Source organism: Castor canadensis, chromosome 11, assembly GCF_047511655.1.
Source record: "Castor canadensis chromosome 11, mCasCan1.hap1v2, whole genome shotgun sequence".
In the NCBI taxonomy this organism is placed as follows: domain Eukaryota; kingdom Metazoa; phylum Chordata; class Mammalia; order Rodentia; family Castoridae; genus Castor; species Castor canadensis.
The window spans coordinates 54,065,259-54,080,736 of record NC_133396.1 but is presented as its reverse complement, the minus strand read 5'-3'; the positions used below and the strand labels follow the sequence as shown (position 1 = coordinate 54,080,736).

Here is a 15,478-nt window from a genome sequence, read left to right as displayed (position 1 = left end):
TTAATTTTTCCTAGAGTAAGCTACCAAAAAAAACAAAAGCCTCAAACAAACAAAAAAATCTGCCCTTTTTGTTCTGTACCCTTAGCTCAAGATCAACTTTTCAGCACTTGAGGTCCACGAGTCCCTTGAGACCACAGGGACTTAGGGAAACGATCTTTGTAGTACCTGGCACACCGCGTGGAGCCCCGAAGCCCCCTAGTAATGTTTGTTGACTGACAATATGGTTGTACACTCCTCAATCGGCCCATCTAGATTGCAGGAAGGTTGGACCCTGAGCTGTAAAGCTAAGCAGGTTGTCGCTCTCACCTTTAGCCTTATCTCCATTTATCCCCCTCAACCTGATTTCCAATTCTACCAACTTCGCCTCCATCTCCATCTCCTCCCTCTCCTCCCCACCTCGTCCCTCCGTCCCTCCGCTGTGACACGCTGCCACCCGGCTTCCTGGCTCTGGCTCCAGGCTCTCAACCTGTCTTTCACCCATTGTTCGGTTTCCGGTGAGTCAAGTTCAGCCCCAGGTTCACCTACTACAATGACGGCTACAAACACATTCCCTTACAGGCACTTCGGGGGCGGTGCCCGCGGGTGCCGGGCCACCAGGCCTACAGGACAGGCACAGAGGGGCGTTTCTGTCCCAGCGGCCCTGGGTGGCGGGGGCGTGAGCCGGAGTCCCTCTCCCCAGTGACCTGCCCCTGTGCCAGGGAGCGCCCAGCCTTTGGCGGGCGTGGCCGCCCTGGCCCGGCCCCCGCCCCGCCCCCGTCGCCTGGGAGAGGAGAGCCCCCGCCCGGCCACCAGCCGCCAGCCCCTGTCCACGTCCTCCCCAGCGCTGCTGCCTCGCGGTCCGCGGAGTCCTGCAGAAGGGGGGATGCTCGGGGTCCCCACTCCCGGGGGAGTCGCGCATTTCCGCGCGCCGCGGTGGCCCGGGCTCCGGCCGGCCCTGGTGGCGGCAGCCCGCGCTCCGCGTCCCCGGGAAGTTGTCTCGGGAGCCCGCGGCCCCTGGGTCTCCTCCCCCTGAGCCCCGCCCCCCCGCCCAGAGCCGGGATCCGCGAGCCGCCCGGCCCGGGGGCGTCGCCGCTCGCTCTGCCAAGCCAGCGACTCTCAGCTTCCCTGCGCCGATCGCGCGTCCCCTGCCTGCCCGGGGACCCCCCGCGCACCCCCGAGACGGCGCGCGCCCAGAGCGCGGGAGCCCGGAGCGCACGGCGCCTGGGACCCCGCGGAGCCGCTGGCCAGCCCGCGGGGCTCGGCAGGGATGCAGGCTGCGCTGTGAGCCCCGGCGCCAAGGCCATGTCCGGCGCGCGCTGCCGGACCCTGTACCCCTTCTCCGGGGAGCGGCACAGCCAGGGGCTCCGCTTCACGGCGGGAGAGCTGATCACGCTGCTGCAGGTCCCGGACGGCGGCTGGTGGGAAGGCGAGAAGGAGGACGGGCTCCGCGGCTGGTTCCCCGCAAGCTACGTGCAGTTGCTAGAGGTATGGGGCGAGGGGCCCGGGGCGGGAAGACCCCGGCTGCGGTCCTCCGTGCACTCGCATACCTGTTGCCCAAACCCGGGATGCCGCCACCGCCCCAGCCGCTGCCCTCTGTCCTCTGCTCTCTAGGGGGCGGCGAAAGCAGCGGGCGCCTCCGGAGGTGAGGGCAGCACGGGCAGCCCGGGAGCGCTCCCCTCGCGCCGGGCCTCCCGAGCACATCGTGGCCGCTCGGAGGAAGCGAGAACTTGTTGCCTGCGAGTTCTGGACTGGCGGGTGCGCTGCGGGCAGTGGCAGGGGCCCGCCCGAGTCTAGTGGTCTTGGGAAGACGCACCGAGGATGGGGGACCAAGAGGTGGCCTCGCAGCCTTGCTTCTCCACCGAGGTATCGGAGCCTGCTGACCCATGGACGGTCCTGCTGCTCCGGGTCAGGTTGTCTGGCTGCCGGGAGGCCGCCCACTTGCTTGCTGGTCAGCTGAGAGTTACTGGTCACCAACCCTAGACCCATCAGCAGGCTTGATCCCCTTCCCCCGTCCCCTCCCCTGGGGTTCGGAACCTGAAAGTGGCTTGTTCCTGGAGCTCTGGCTTGGCCCCAAGGCTACACAGGACCTGCTGAGCCAAGTCAGCTGGCTGTTTATTGTCTGGGTGACAATTGCGAGGCCTCCCTGTCCTCTAATCACTGAGCTCATGGTCACAGGCCGAGTGAGATCTGAAGTTTCTAAAGTCCTTTGTGTGTGTGTGTGTGTGTGTGTGTGTGTGTGTGAGCTGGGGGAGCAGTGACTTTATAAAAGGCTGTCTGACCCCAGGATTGTTGTAAAGACTGAATTAAAGGTTACCCTCCAATTGTGTAACTATTCTTAAACATTCTGGTGAAGCCGGGCCCAAATCATGGAGTCTGAATTTATGATTTTATCCCGACCTACTTCAAAAAGAACAAAGTAGCAAATTTTGAATGAAAATGCTCCATGCAAGTCATGGTGGGAGGGGCGGAGGGGAGAAAAAGAGAGATAGGGGTGAAATGGTTATAGGGTGAGTTGGCCTGAGAAGTGGCTTGTGGCAACATCAAAAACATGCCTGCATCCTAGAAGCACGTGATGGCTGTCAGATCCAGAGGAGAACAGCACCCTCCCTCCCAAATGGATAAGCAGAGTTTCAGGGTTGCTGCGGAAGGCTGATGAGCTTTGATGGGCTCTTGGCAGTTTCTTGGGAACTCCTGGTTCTGTGCTTTGAGCCCCCGTACCTGTAGGAGAGGTTCAGGTGTGTTTCTTGGCTTTTCCCAGTTCCCTTCCTGTGAATAAGATGTAAAAGAAAGCAAGTGTCTGCTTCTTTCAGGAATATCTGGAGCCTCCTGGTTTCTAGCTTGAAAATTCTGGGAGAGACTCATATTTTGGGAGTTCTGGTGGAAATACTGTCCCTGACTGGGCTTAGCCAGCTGTTTTGGGTGGGGATGAGGCTGGGTGGGTGTTAGTATGACTAGTGACTCTGTTTTTTTCTCAGAAAGGGAAGGGAAGGGAGGGTGGACCAGGCCCTGGGGACAAAGCAGAACTATCATCTGGGACAGCCCTGGATGTCCAGTCATATCCCCTGGCACACACACACTTAGGAAGTCTCTAGTGCCTAAGGACCTTTCAGACTTGCAACAGAAGTCCCCACTGTGAAGGACCTCCATTTGCTGAGCACTTGCTAGGCACTAGGGTGTCGTGTATATTTGCAAAATCTTGCTGCCTGCTCTGTGAAGGGTGAGGTGCTATCCCTATTTTATTGACAAGCAAACTGAGCATGACAGAGGTGATTCTGCTACGCCATGAGTTGGAGGAGGCAGAGCTCCAAAGACAGTGGCTGGTAAGTAGAGTATCCAGCATATAGAATTCTGAGACAGGCAGTGCCCAACAGGTGCTTACCGAAGCCAGGAAACCAGAGAAAGAGCCCACACGCACTGGAGGTGGTACCCCTCATGGATGTTGGCTGGTGGGGTGCTCATTGCTGAGCTCGCTGGAGGTATGGACTTCAGAAGGCCAGGGGAGCTGCTAAGGAGACAGTACAGACAGAACAGACCCCACTGGCCTCCTGGGGCCCAGGGGGTGGTGAGCACACAGTTGAGAATGGCGCTTCCAGTGTACTCCCCAACCAATGTATCTTTTACCCTCTGATGGAACAAGGGATACCAGGAAACCCCGTCTTGGTGGAGTGGTGTGAGGCACTGACAACAGTGTGTGTGCGCAAAATGGATACTCCCCAAGGATGTCATCCCTGTTCAGATGAAGAAAGGGGAAGAGAGAGGCCTGGCTTTGTAGGAAGCATTCATCATGGAGAGGGGTTGGGACTGATTCTGAGAAAGCTTTCATATCTGGTGACCAGCCTGTCTCTGTGAGGAGACCAGCATGATGGACGGCCTGATTCTTTGACACCTCTTTGGTCAGCGCTCCCAGGAATTGTCGAAATGGTGCAGCCCACACCTGACTTCCAGTAGGTGGACTCCAGGAACACCTCAGCCCAACAGAGCAATGTGGAGGACCATGGTAGGCCCAAGGACTCTGGCTATAAGGCACCTGACTACTCAGGACCTCAGGGAGGCCAGCTACCCCAAGAAAGGAGATGAGCCTGTGCTAGTCATCTTTCTATTGCTGTGACAAAATGCCTGAGATGAAACAGCATATAAGCAGGAAAGGTGTATTTTGGCTCATTGCTTCAGAGGTTTTAGTCCATAGTCACTTGGCCCTATAGCGAGGCAAAACATCACAGCATGGAGTACACAGCGGAGCAAAGCTACTTACCTCATGGTGGCTGAACCAAAAAGAGAGAGGAAAGTCAGTACCCTCTCTGAAGGGGATAGATTGCCCAGTGGTCTAACTTCCTCCCCCTAGGCTTGGTGACTGAACTTTTAGCACATGGGCCTTTGGAGACATTCAAGATCTGAACCACAACAAGACCTAATAGCTCTGGGATATAAAGGCCCTTAGATATGAGCAGCTAGAAAAATCTTGATGGTGTCTTCAGCCACAAAGAAGGGGAGGAGTGTCCCTCATTTGAGAGACATGGTAGAAGAGTGAGTTAGTGGAGGTAGAGCTGAGACCAGGGCTAAAGGCTGTGGAGTGTGTTCTGTCTCAAATCACCTCCATAGACCGGGGACCCACCCATGTGGGGACATTACCATTCATCCCTCTGGGGTTCACAGTTCCTGGGGAAGGTTTAGAGGAGGGAGGCCAGAGCTCCATCCCAGGGAAGACTTTGAGAGTCAGACATGGTACCAGAACAGGTCTGAGGGCTGGTCAGGCCTAACTGGGCCCATGAATTCCTGTGGCCTGCTCTTTCACTAAAGAGAAGAAATTGGGGACCTAGAGAACGCCATAGACATCTGCCCAAATTCTAAGAGCTTTTGGGAAATAATTTTGGAGGGGTAATAAGGTTGGAATGCAAACACAAAAGAAATTTCTTTTAACGAGGTGCTATTGGAATACTATAATCTGCCTGGAGGGTCTAGACCTCAGAGGTACTGCTATGATTTTTTGTTGCTGTCTGCTTGTTCGCTCTTTGAAGCAGTCTTGCTATGTAGGCCAGGTTGGCCTTGAACTCTCAATCCTCCTGCTTTAGCCTCTAGAGTGCTGGGATTAGAGGTGTGTGTCACCACACCCAGCTATTGTTATGGTTTGAATATGTTCCCTCAAAATTTGTGTTAGAAACTTAGTTCTCCGTGCAACATATGAGGGCATGAGCCTCATGAGTGAATAAACACCAGTTACAAAAGGGCTTAAGCCTGTGAGTCTGAGCTCTTAGTCTCCTGATTTTCCACCTTCTATGTGGGTTCATACAGAAAGAAAACCCTCACCAGATGCTGACACCTTGATACTGGACTTCCTAGTCTCCAGAACTGTGAGAAATAAATTTTTTTCTTTCTTTTTCTTCTTGTTTTTGCAGTGCTGGGGCTTGAATTCAGGGGCTATACCTTGAGCCACTCCACCACCCCTTTTTATGTGGGTATTTTCAAGGTAGGGTCACACGAACTATTTGCCCAGGCTAGCTTCAAACTATGATCCTCCTGATCTCTGTTCCTGAGTAACTTCAGACCTTCTTAAGTCTTTAGCCCAATTCTGGCACATCATTTCTGCCACAATCTATCTGTTGGTAAAATGTGTCACAGGGCCCAGTCTGGAGGCAGTGTTGAAGGATGTGGATCCAGGTATGGAAACAGGGAGGCAGGGTTCATTAAGAGCCACTTTGCAGATGAGCTGCCTCAGGAGGGAAAGAAGGACACAGATAATCTGTTACAGGGGAGACAGCAGGGACCAGGCAGGACTGAGGGGGGAGCCCCTAGAAGGAGAAAAAAATGCCCTTCTGCTTGGAGATTCTCTTCTGCCATCCTAAGACTCCAGGCGTTTCTTTATAGAGGTGTCTGGTGAACAATGCAGCTAGAATTTGAAATGAGATTTCCCTGACCCCAAAGCTTGGGGTGGTGGTGCATACTGTAATCCAAGCACTCAGGGGAGGACAGTCTGCGTACATGGTGAGTTCAGTGCCAGCTTGGGCTTAATTTTTTTTTTTTTGTCTGGTTTTACAGCAAAGCCTTGTCCTGTCTACTAGTTGGTTGACACACTGGTCCAGCATTTTCCAGGCTTTGATAATTAATTGACACAGTGTATCTGACTTGCCCGAAGTTTAAGGGATGCTTGCTGTAGCACACAAATTGATTTTAATATTGGGCCCTTTTTTCCTGTAACATGAAAATCACCTAAAATGGGTGTGACCTTGACCTTCACACCAATATTTTTTCAGGCTCTGATTAACTGCTCACAAAAGGTGTAGTTAGGACTGGTGGCTCGCGAGGTATGAAATTGGGACTGAAATTGTGCCATCTTCACAAAGTCATCCTGCTCTTTAATTTAGGAGCTAGGGCCCACATGAAAATCTTCCTTTGGCTACTGCTCTGTTCGCCTCTACCCAGCGGGAGACACCCCCACCTCACTCCGTGTGCTGGCCTGGTCAAGCGGTCACTCTGCAGGACTTTATAGTGGTGGGCAGGGCTTCTGGAGTCTATTGCCTCAGGGTATCTTCACAAAAGTTCCCTTAGCAACAAGGCAGCAGGAATCCCTGACATCTGTTAATCAACATGTGAAACCCTGACATCCATTCCACCTAGAAACATGAATGAGATGTCAGCCTGCTCATATTCTTCTCAGCTGAAAAGGCCAGCTTGGATCTAGTGACCTGGTAGACCCTGTCTGTGAACTTGGTGCTAGTCTCCATTTTGCTGGTGAAAGGGAATGTTGGTAAATCAGGACTCCATGTATAAGGTATTAGGCCTATTGTCAGGCCACCCAGGGGACATTGTTCTTGCAGCTCGTTCCCTTATTACTCACAGTAGCAAGGCAGCAAATGACAGGTTTTGTAACAGAAGGTGGGGACTGATCCCCCTGTGATTAATTGCACAATCAGTAGATTCCTCTCTCCCTGCAATGGGGTGCTGTTTAGACCTATGGAGAGAAGTAGATATGGTGGCCAGCAGGTGTGTCTGGCTTTTGCTTTGGAAGACCCGGTCATGGGGTGACATTGGGAAGGCTTAGTAATAGCATATGAATTTCGATAACTCTTTTTTTTGGTGCTGGGGATCAAAAACCCCCTGGATGAAACTTGGGCCTACATGCTCTGCCCAAGTGGAGTGTGAAGAGGACATTTTGTATGTCCTTTCTCTACCATCAGGTAAAGTTTTGTTTTATTAGTATAACTTCCTGCTTCAGTAAAGTGTCTTTACTTCTCTTCTCAAGCTACAGTTTAGTATCCAGATTCAACTCCCAGGTACTCAGATTTCACAGGTTAAAAGTAAGTTTATAATCTCAGGTTCTCTCTTCACTGCTTCTACCTCTGCCCTCCAAACCTTAGTGAATGTCAGCCATCTGTCTACCGACCTGCCTGATACTTTCCCCCTTTCTTACCTTTCTTCTCCTGTTCATTAGGCTGGCAAGTTTTGTCTACTCTGCCTTAAAAAAATTTCTCCTTCTGCATTTGTTTTGGCCAACTTTTTCTGGAAAAGGACAGGAAGCATTTTAGGCTTTGTGGGCCAAGAGGCAAAATTGAGTTAAGGTGGCCTCCTGTGATTTGTAGTGTGCCAGAGGCAGGGAGAAGTGGGGAGAGTGCCCCAAATATGCCTGGTCACAGTGACTCAGGTCTGTTGCTGTAGTGTAAAAGCAGCTATGGAGATTCCAGAAACCAACTGTGTTCTGATAAAGCTTTATTTGGATCTTAAATGTCCCCCAAAAGTCCATGTGTTAGAGGCATGGACTCCCACCAGCCGGAGGTAGTGAAACCTTTGTGAGGTGGGGCCTAGTGGGAGGTCTTTGAGTCATTGAGGGTGTGGCCTTGAGGGGAATTGTGGGAATCCAGTCTCTCCCACTTCTTCTCTTTGACATCCTGGTCATGAGGTGAGTGGTTTTGTTCCACTGCACGCTGCCCCCTTCTTGCAGGCCTTACCTTAAAGCACTGGATCTGCCCCATGATGGACTGGAGCTTCCCAAACTATGAGCCAAAATAAAACTGTTATCTTTATAAAAGACTTAACAGGAGGCTGGGGAGGCAGTTCAGTGGTAGAGCGCTTGCCTAGCATGTGCAAGGCCCTGGGTTCAATGTCCTATACCACAAAAAAAAAGGAAAAAAAGAAGAAAAGAATAAGAGAACAGGAGGTGGGGATGTATGTAGCACATTGGTAGAGCTCTTCTTGGTGTATGTGAGACCCTCGATTTGATCCCAGTGCTGCCAAATAAAAATAAAAAATGAAAACAAATTTTACTTGTAGACAGTGAAATTTGAATTCCTTATCTTATTCACGTGTCATGAAGTATTCTGATTTTGGTTTGTTTTCAAACCCCCCCCCTTTTTATTTTTTATTTTTATTTAGTTCAGGCTGGACTCAAGCTCTCAATCCTCCTGTTTCTGCCTCCCCAGTGCTGAGATTACAGGCATACACCATCACACTTGGTTTATATATATATATATTTTTTTTTTTTTGCAGTACTGGGACTTGAACTCAGGACCTTCACCTTGAGCCACTCCACCAGCCCTTTTTTTGTGAATGGGTTTTTCAAGATAGGGTCTTGTGAAGTATTTGCCCAGGCTGGTTTCGAACTGCAATCCTCCTGAGTATCTAGGATTACAGGCATGAGCCACCGGCACTGCCTTATTTTGTTTTTTTAAATATATATTCTTTTGAGCAGGGTTTCACTGTGTAGCTCAGGGTGGCCTATAACTTGACATTCTCCTATCTCAGCCTCCTGAGCTAGGATTTCAGGGGTATGCCACCACACTCAGCTTATATACCTATATATCTCTATATATTATTTCACCTTACTTAGTTTTTGACTCCCCATTCTTCCCAGTCTTTTTTTTAAATGAAAAAAAAAACTTTTTTGAGATGGAGTCTTGCAGTGTTGCCCAGGGTAGGCTGAAACTCCACCCTTTCTCAGCCTCTCAAGTAGCTGGGATTATATGTATGTTGTGTGTGCATTTGACCAGAGACTTAACTGATACAAAGCAGCCAGTCATGTGAGTATTTGGGGACAAATAATTCAAAGCAAAGGGGACTGCAAATGCATAAAACCCTGAGTGGGGGAATGTGTTTGATATATTTGGGATAACTAGAACTTTCCAGGATGGACAGAGCATGGTGAGCAAGGGCAGGAGAGGCCTGGGATGTGATGGAGAGGGAGACAGACAACACATACAACCTGGAGGCAGGGTGCTTTTCAAGGGCTGTGGAAGGACTTTGATATAATGGAAGGGGAAGGCATGTTTTGGTTTGCCTTAGAAATCTCATCCAAACCATAGTGTGTGGAGAATGGATTTGAAGGACTGACCTTGAACCTTGGATCTCAACCTCCTAAATTAGGATTACAGGTGTGAGCTACCTGCACTCTACTATAAGTGATTTTATTTTTTAATCCAAAGGCTGTGAGAAGGGGATGCATCTGGATGTGTTTTGCAAGTAGAGTCAACAGGTCTTCCTAGCGACTTGACTAGGATGGGTAGTCAGGACTGTCTTCTCTTGCAGGTCAACTACAATGCACTGTAACTATTTGTGTCTTCCTCACTTGTCATTTCGTTCTGCCACCAGAGACTCTTCCTTAAAAAATGAGGTAAAATGCAAATAAAAATGGAGAAAATGTCCTTAATGCAAAAAGTGCATTTATAAGTGATTTTTCTTTCTTTTTTTTAGTGGGACTGGGTTTTGAACTCAGGGCTTCTTACTTGCAAAGCAGGCACTCTGCTGCTTAAGCCACACCTCCAGTCCACTTTGCTCTGGTTATTTTGGAGATGAGTTCTTGAGAACTATTTGCCTGGGCTGACCTTGAAGCTCGATCCTCTGGATCTCAGCCTCCTAAGTAGTTTAGGATTACAGGCGTGAGCTACCTGCACTCTGCTATAAGTGATTTTATTTTTTAATCCAAAGACAAAGAAGAATAATACAGTGGTATGTGAATGGAACAAGCATTTGGATAGATACTTTATAATAAAAGACATACAAAATCATCAGCATATTCCATTTTACAGCAATCAAAGAATTGCAAGTTCAATAAAAAAGATAGCTAAAGAAAATGTCAAAAAGTAGAGTGTAGGAAAATGACTCTACTATTTAAAATCATTAATAACCTATCTAACCTTTGACTTAGCAATTGCGATTCTAGGAATTTGGACTCAGGAGCCTCTGCCAGGCAAGGTGTGAACATCTTGTGCCTGATACAGCACTGCTTCTCAAAGGGCAAGGTTGGCCACCAAGAGGACCTGGTTAAAGTCAGGTTCACCTATGCTTTGCACAAGTCTAGGTTTGCAAAGGCCCAAAAGCCAAATTGAAACTCAACTTCAAAGATTAAAATGTGCTGTGCACCAGTGGTTTACACCTGTAATCCTAGCTACTTGGGAGGCTGAGATCAGGAAAATCAAAGTTTGAGGCTAGCCTGGGTGAATAGTTCTAGAGATTCCATCTCCAAAATAATCAGAGCAGAATGAACTGGAAGTATGGCTCAAGTGGTAGAGTGCCTGTTTTGTAAGGATGAAGCCCCAAGTTCAAACCTCAGTCCCACCAAAATAAATAAATAAATAAATAAAAATAAAAACAGTAAATGATGATGCATATTTTCATGGAGTTAGTACAGTTTGGCTTCTTTTTGGATTTGAGTCACTCTGCCAGCTCTTGAGTTCTTAAAATGAGGAAGAAAAGAGATGGTGTTGCTCAGGAATGAATTGCTTTTTAAAAGTGGGGACTGTGTGTATGGCACGCTTGCTAAGCATTTTTTGGGGAAAGAGCAGGTTAAAGGAATAACATGGCGGTGCAGGTCACATTCTTTTAAATATTCTTGCAACAGCAAATCTTGTCTTTTGAGGTGTGGATTTGATTCTTTTGGAAAAAGCCAAAAGTCATCCTAAGCCAAGTCTGGTGTGTCTATGCATGTGACTGTCTGTCACCTTGTTGCAGAAAGGATTTAAGGCAGCTTAACAAAAAGCATATGGTACAATACAATAAATGCATAAATATGTGAAGAAATCTGAGGAAAGAGGAAAATAAGGGAATGGAAGAAATAAGTTGATTGTTGAGGTGAAGTTTGATAAGTGGAGAGAGTAATTGAGTTAAATGGTGTTGGTCAGGGTTAAAAAAAGAGGTCCTACTGTCAAGGGATGATGTGCTTGGGCAGCTTTCAGTGAAGAGTAACAGAAATGTTCTGCAAATGGGACATGCTGTACCAGTCAGAAGGGGTTAGGATACGCTGCTAAAACAAGCATCTGTGAAATCTCAATGGTTAAAACAACAAAGGTTTGCTCTTTGCTCATGCTACAAGTCTGGTGCAGGTTGATTTGAGGATATAGACCTCTCCCAAGACCCAGGATTATGGAACAACCACTTCCTGGAGTCTTGCAGGAGACTGGGTTAAACAGCACATGGTTTTTAAAACTTTTACCTGGGAGTGACACACACTTGTGCTCATATTTCACTTTCTAAAGCACAGCCACACCTCACAGAAAGAAGATGAGAAGATGCGGTCCTACATGTGGCTGCAAGGAGCCAGTGAAATCTGTGTGAACTGCCCTGTTGACTACCGTGGATGTGGGCTCTCTGGGGGCTGCCCCAGCTCTGGTCTGTTTCAGTTTTAGTGCTTCATAGTCACACCTAGAGCATGCTTCTCAAGCTGAACTCAGTGCTCCTAGAGGAGGGCTTCTTACAATGAATTCCCTATACCTTGTTGTGTATAGATTCTGACTTGTCACCCTGAGATGGGGCCTCAAATTCTGCATGTGTGACATGCTCTCATGTCCTTCCTATTAAAGCTGCAAGGAGTTAGACCAAATTGCAGACCTAGACAGGTGCCCTGAGAGTCTGAGAGCCCTGGTTAGCATTCGTTCAAATCAGCATTGATGGGCTCATGGTAGGGTATTTTGGCATTCTGAGTCCTTTGAACGAAAAGAGAACTGAGGTCTCTATGACCCCCCTCCCCATCTCATCTCTCATCCCATTTTTTGTTTTTTCCTCCTGAGGGAAGGGACTTTCTCTGATGTTTTCCTGTCTACCTAAAAGGCAGAATCTCCAGATTAAGTGGCAGGAAGGAAAACTAGAGTTGACATCTTACCCAGAGTTCAGGCGAACTTTGTCCCAAGCTATTGTCCATTCTTCAGGCCCATTCATCTACCCTAAAAAAATCACTCCTCTAAAATTGCTTACAGCCCCCACTTCCCCTGTGAAGAAGTTATAAAAGCCTCAATCATCTGACCCTTTTTTGAGTGTGACTTACACACACTTGTACATCAATAAAATTGCATGCCCTTTCTCCCGTTCATCTGTCTACTGCCATTTTGTATTATGGACTCACATCAAACCTTCATGCAGTGGAGAGAAAGTTAGTTTTGTCCTGACAGCTCTCTGCATTCTCCAAGCTATCCCAACATACAGTGTACCTTCCCTGCACACTCGTAGATACTTGGTGTATACTTTTTGAACAAATGTAGTCATTTCCTGATTCTAGGCTCCCTTCCTTGCTCCTTCCCTCCCTTGCTCCCTTCCTTCCTTCCCCTCCTCCTCCTCTTCCTCCTCCTTCCTCTCTTTCTCTCTCTCTCTCTCTCTGTCCACTGCTCCCCCACCCCCACTTTCTCTCTCTCTCCTTGCCGCCACCTCTGTGTTTGGTGGGTCTGGGTTTTGAACTGAGATTTGTGTCCGTGTTTTTTTGTTTGTTTTTGGTGGTACTAGGGTTTGAACTCAACCAGCCCTGTGTATGTGTTTTTAATTTAAGCACCTACTGTGTGTCGTGCTTTCTATAAGACCCAACGGCTATAGCTAAAGCTTGGAGCTGAGGTGAGTAGTCAAAGTCCTCCCTGGGGAGCCTTTGGGGACTCTCCCCTCCAAGGTGATTGGGACAGGTAACCTTTTTCAAGATGCTTCAGGTTCACCCTAGTTCAGTCAAAAAATCTGCCAGAAATTTTGCATCCTGTGCTCTTTCTGGGATCCCGTAATTTCTCCTCCCTTCTCGTGTGCCTGTCAAATGCACAGAGAACACCAGCGTTAGTCAGTAAGAAAACTAATTAAGTTGTAAAAATTCTTTAGAGATGCTATTTTAAAAACTTTACAGAATGAGTCGTTGTCCTAATTTAATCATGAGAAAGGATCCTTATTTTAGCAGTAGCTCAGAGAAGAGAGTCATTGAGGCATTCGTTTTTGATTTGTAATATAATTTAGGAAGAGAAATATGAAACCTTAACTTTAAATTTAGTTCAAGTCTACTGTTCTCTTTTAGCAAGCATTTTATTGATAAATAGCCACCAGCATTTGTTGTGTTTGGAGGGAAAAATACAACCATGTTGAGGATTTAATAATCAAGCATATACTCAAAGCAAAATCTAACCTAATACTTACTTAGTCTAGTGTTTTCATATTATAAACAAGGGTCCTGACTTCTGGTGGGGCACATCAGATGTCAAATCTGTGCAAGGTCACTGTGATTGGCATTAGACAGTCACACTAATGACTTTTCACATGGTGCTCTTGTGAAATGCCGACTCTGGTTTAGTAGGTTTGGAGTGGAGCCTGAGTCTGAGGGGAGAAGCACCTTTCTACACAAGAGGGGTTGCCCGCCCCCCCCATACCAGGCCGTTCTCCAATGGATACAAACTGGGTCTCCTATAAATCAATTCAGTTCTGACACTGTGGCATTAGAGAGCACACAGGTTAAAGGCTCAGTCCCACAAGACTGCTTCCACTTCAGATGTCACACAGTGTCACCTATGTCTCAGCTGCTTGTGGCTGTATTTCTTCTTTTTCTTCTTCTTCTCTTCCTTCTCCTCCTCCTCTTCCTCTTCTGCCTCCTCCTCCTCCTTTTCCTCCTTCTCCTCTTCTTCCCTTCTCCTCTCTTCCTCCTCCTCTTTCTTCTCTTAGCTGAGATTGAACCCAGGGGCTTTCCATATTCAAGACAAGCCCTGCCTCTTGAGCCATGTCTCCAGTCCCTGTGTTGTACCACACAGAGACTCTGCATTTCCAGCTCTCCCCCTAAGGATGCCAGTGATGCTGGTCTCAGGGGCCACAATTTGAGTCACAAGGCATTTGGATAATCAGAGGGATTTTTAAGTTTGTCCAGAAAACATGTTAAATCCTGGAATTAGATTGGATATTGGATTTATTTTTTTAAGTGGATTATAGGAGGCTGAGCAAGGTCGGGGTAAGAATACAGGTTTTGGAATTAGACCTTTCTGACTATATTTAATCTGAGGACTGAGATATGGTGGTGCGAGGTGTTCCTGTTTGTCCACAGGGGGTCCTTGACCACAGGGTGCAGGCAGGGTTTAGGAAGGCTTTACTGGGCTGGGTGCCAGGAGCCTGCCTATGGAGCAAGTGCAGGGTTCAGCCAGTCACAAGGGTGTGGGCAGGGTGGTATGTGACACGAGAAGACAGGCGGGGTCTGGACGTAGGATGAAGAGCCATCATGGCAGACAGAGCCCAGGGCCCGCAGCATTAGCAGGAGCATGGGGTGAGGATGTGCCTCCATACCTTGAGATACAGTTTATTCATTCTAAGGAAAATGCTTTGTGTGGTGAAGATTGGGGGCTGCATGGTGAGTCCTGCTGCTCCCCCCGGTGTGAACTGTTCAGACGGAGATTGATGGTGAGACATGACCTCCCGGGACGTGGGCAGCAGAGCGCAGGGCAAGAGGGTGGTAGCTCTGGCTCAGAATCCACCTCAGCCCCTGCTGCCTGTGTGACCCCAGGCAAGCTACAGAATCTCTCTCTGTTTTTAAGGGCCCACGAGGGTCAGGAGTATGAGGGGGACAAGCCTGGCACTTGGTACACACCTCGTAAATGGAGTTCCTGTCCCCTTGTGCTCTGGTGCCTGAGTCAGAGCTGTCTATTGATTGGGGCTTCCATTGGAGAGACCCTGTCCTATGGTGCCTGTGATGTCACTGTGTAAGACTGTCGTTGTGTAGCATTGTGGGCAAGACACTGATCCTCTGGGTGTCTCACGGAGTGTGGATTTGGATCCTGTGGGTCTGGTGTGGACTGAGGGTCTGCATTTCTAAGGAGCTCCTTGGGGGATGCTGCAGGTTTTGGGAAGACCCTCGGAGTTCCACAGCTGTGGTGCACTGTCTGGCGGCGGGGGACGTTGGGGGACACACTAGTGTAACTTTACTGGTTAAAGCCAAGCTGCTGCTGTGGCTGGCCCTTGTTAGTTGCTTGGGAACTGAGGCATCATGGTCCCTGTTGCTGGACCTGGGCCAATCAGTCTTCATTGTGTCTTACTTGGTTTGATGAGCCTCTGGCTTCCTGGACACTCCCAGAAGAGACTTTTCTTGTAATAAGGAAAAGGCTATTTATTGGGAGAGGTGACTTTCAAGAGGCTGCTAAAGGATGTCAGCATTCCTTTCGTCTTTTGCCTGTTCTGAAAGCGTTCTGCTTTACCACCAAGCCATGCATCTAGCCCTGAAATTCTCTCTCTCTGGTAATACTTGGGATTTGAATTCAGAGTCTTGTACTTTCTAGGCAGGCACTCTATTACTTGACCTATG

General features: G+C 48.6%; 1 protein-coding gene across 2 annotated transcripts in view; it reads left to right on the top strand.

Annotated features, from left to right (window-relative positions):
- Positions 1-1,204: 1,204 nt before the first annotated feature.
- Gas7 (growth arrest specific 7) overlaps positions 1,205-15,478 on the top strand; it is a 227,357-nt gene continuing 213,083 nt past the window's right edge. The window contains exon 1 of one of the 2 annotated variants that reach the window (XM_074046803.1): positions 1,205-1,464. In XM_074046803.1, the coding sequence (XP_073902904.1) occupies positions 1,282-1,464 (183 nt within the window). In that variant the 5' untranslated portion in view covers positions 1,205-1,281. The remainder of the gene's footprint in view (positions 1,465-15,478) is intronic. The other variant, XM_074046814.1, reaches the window with a different exon arrangement.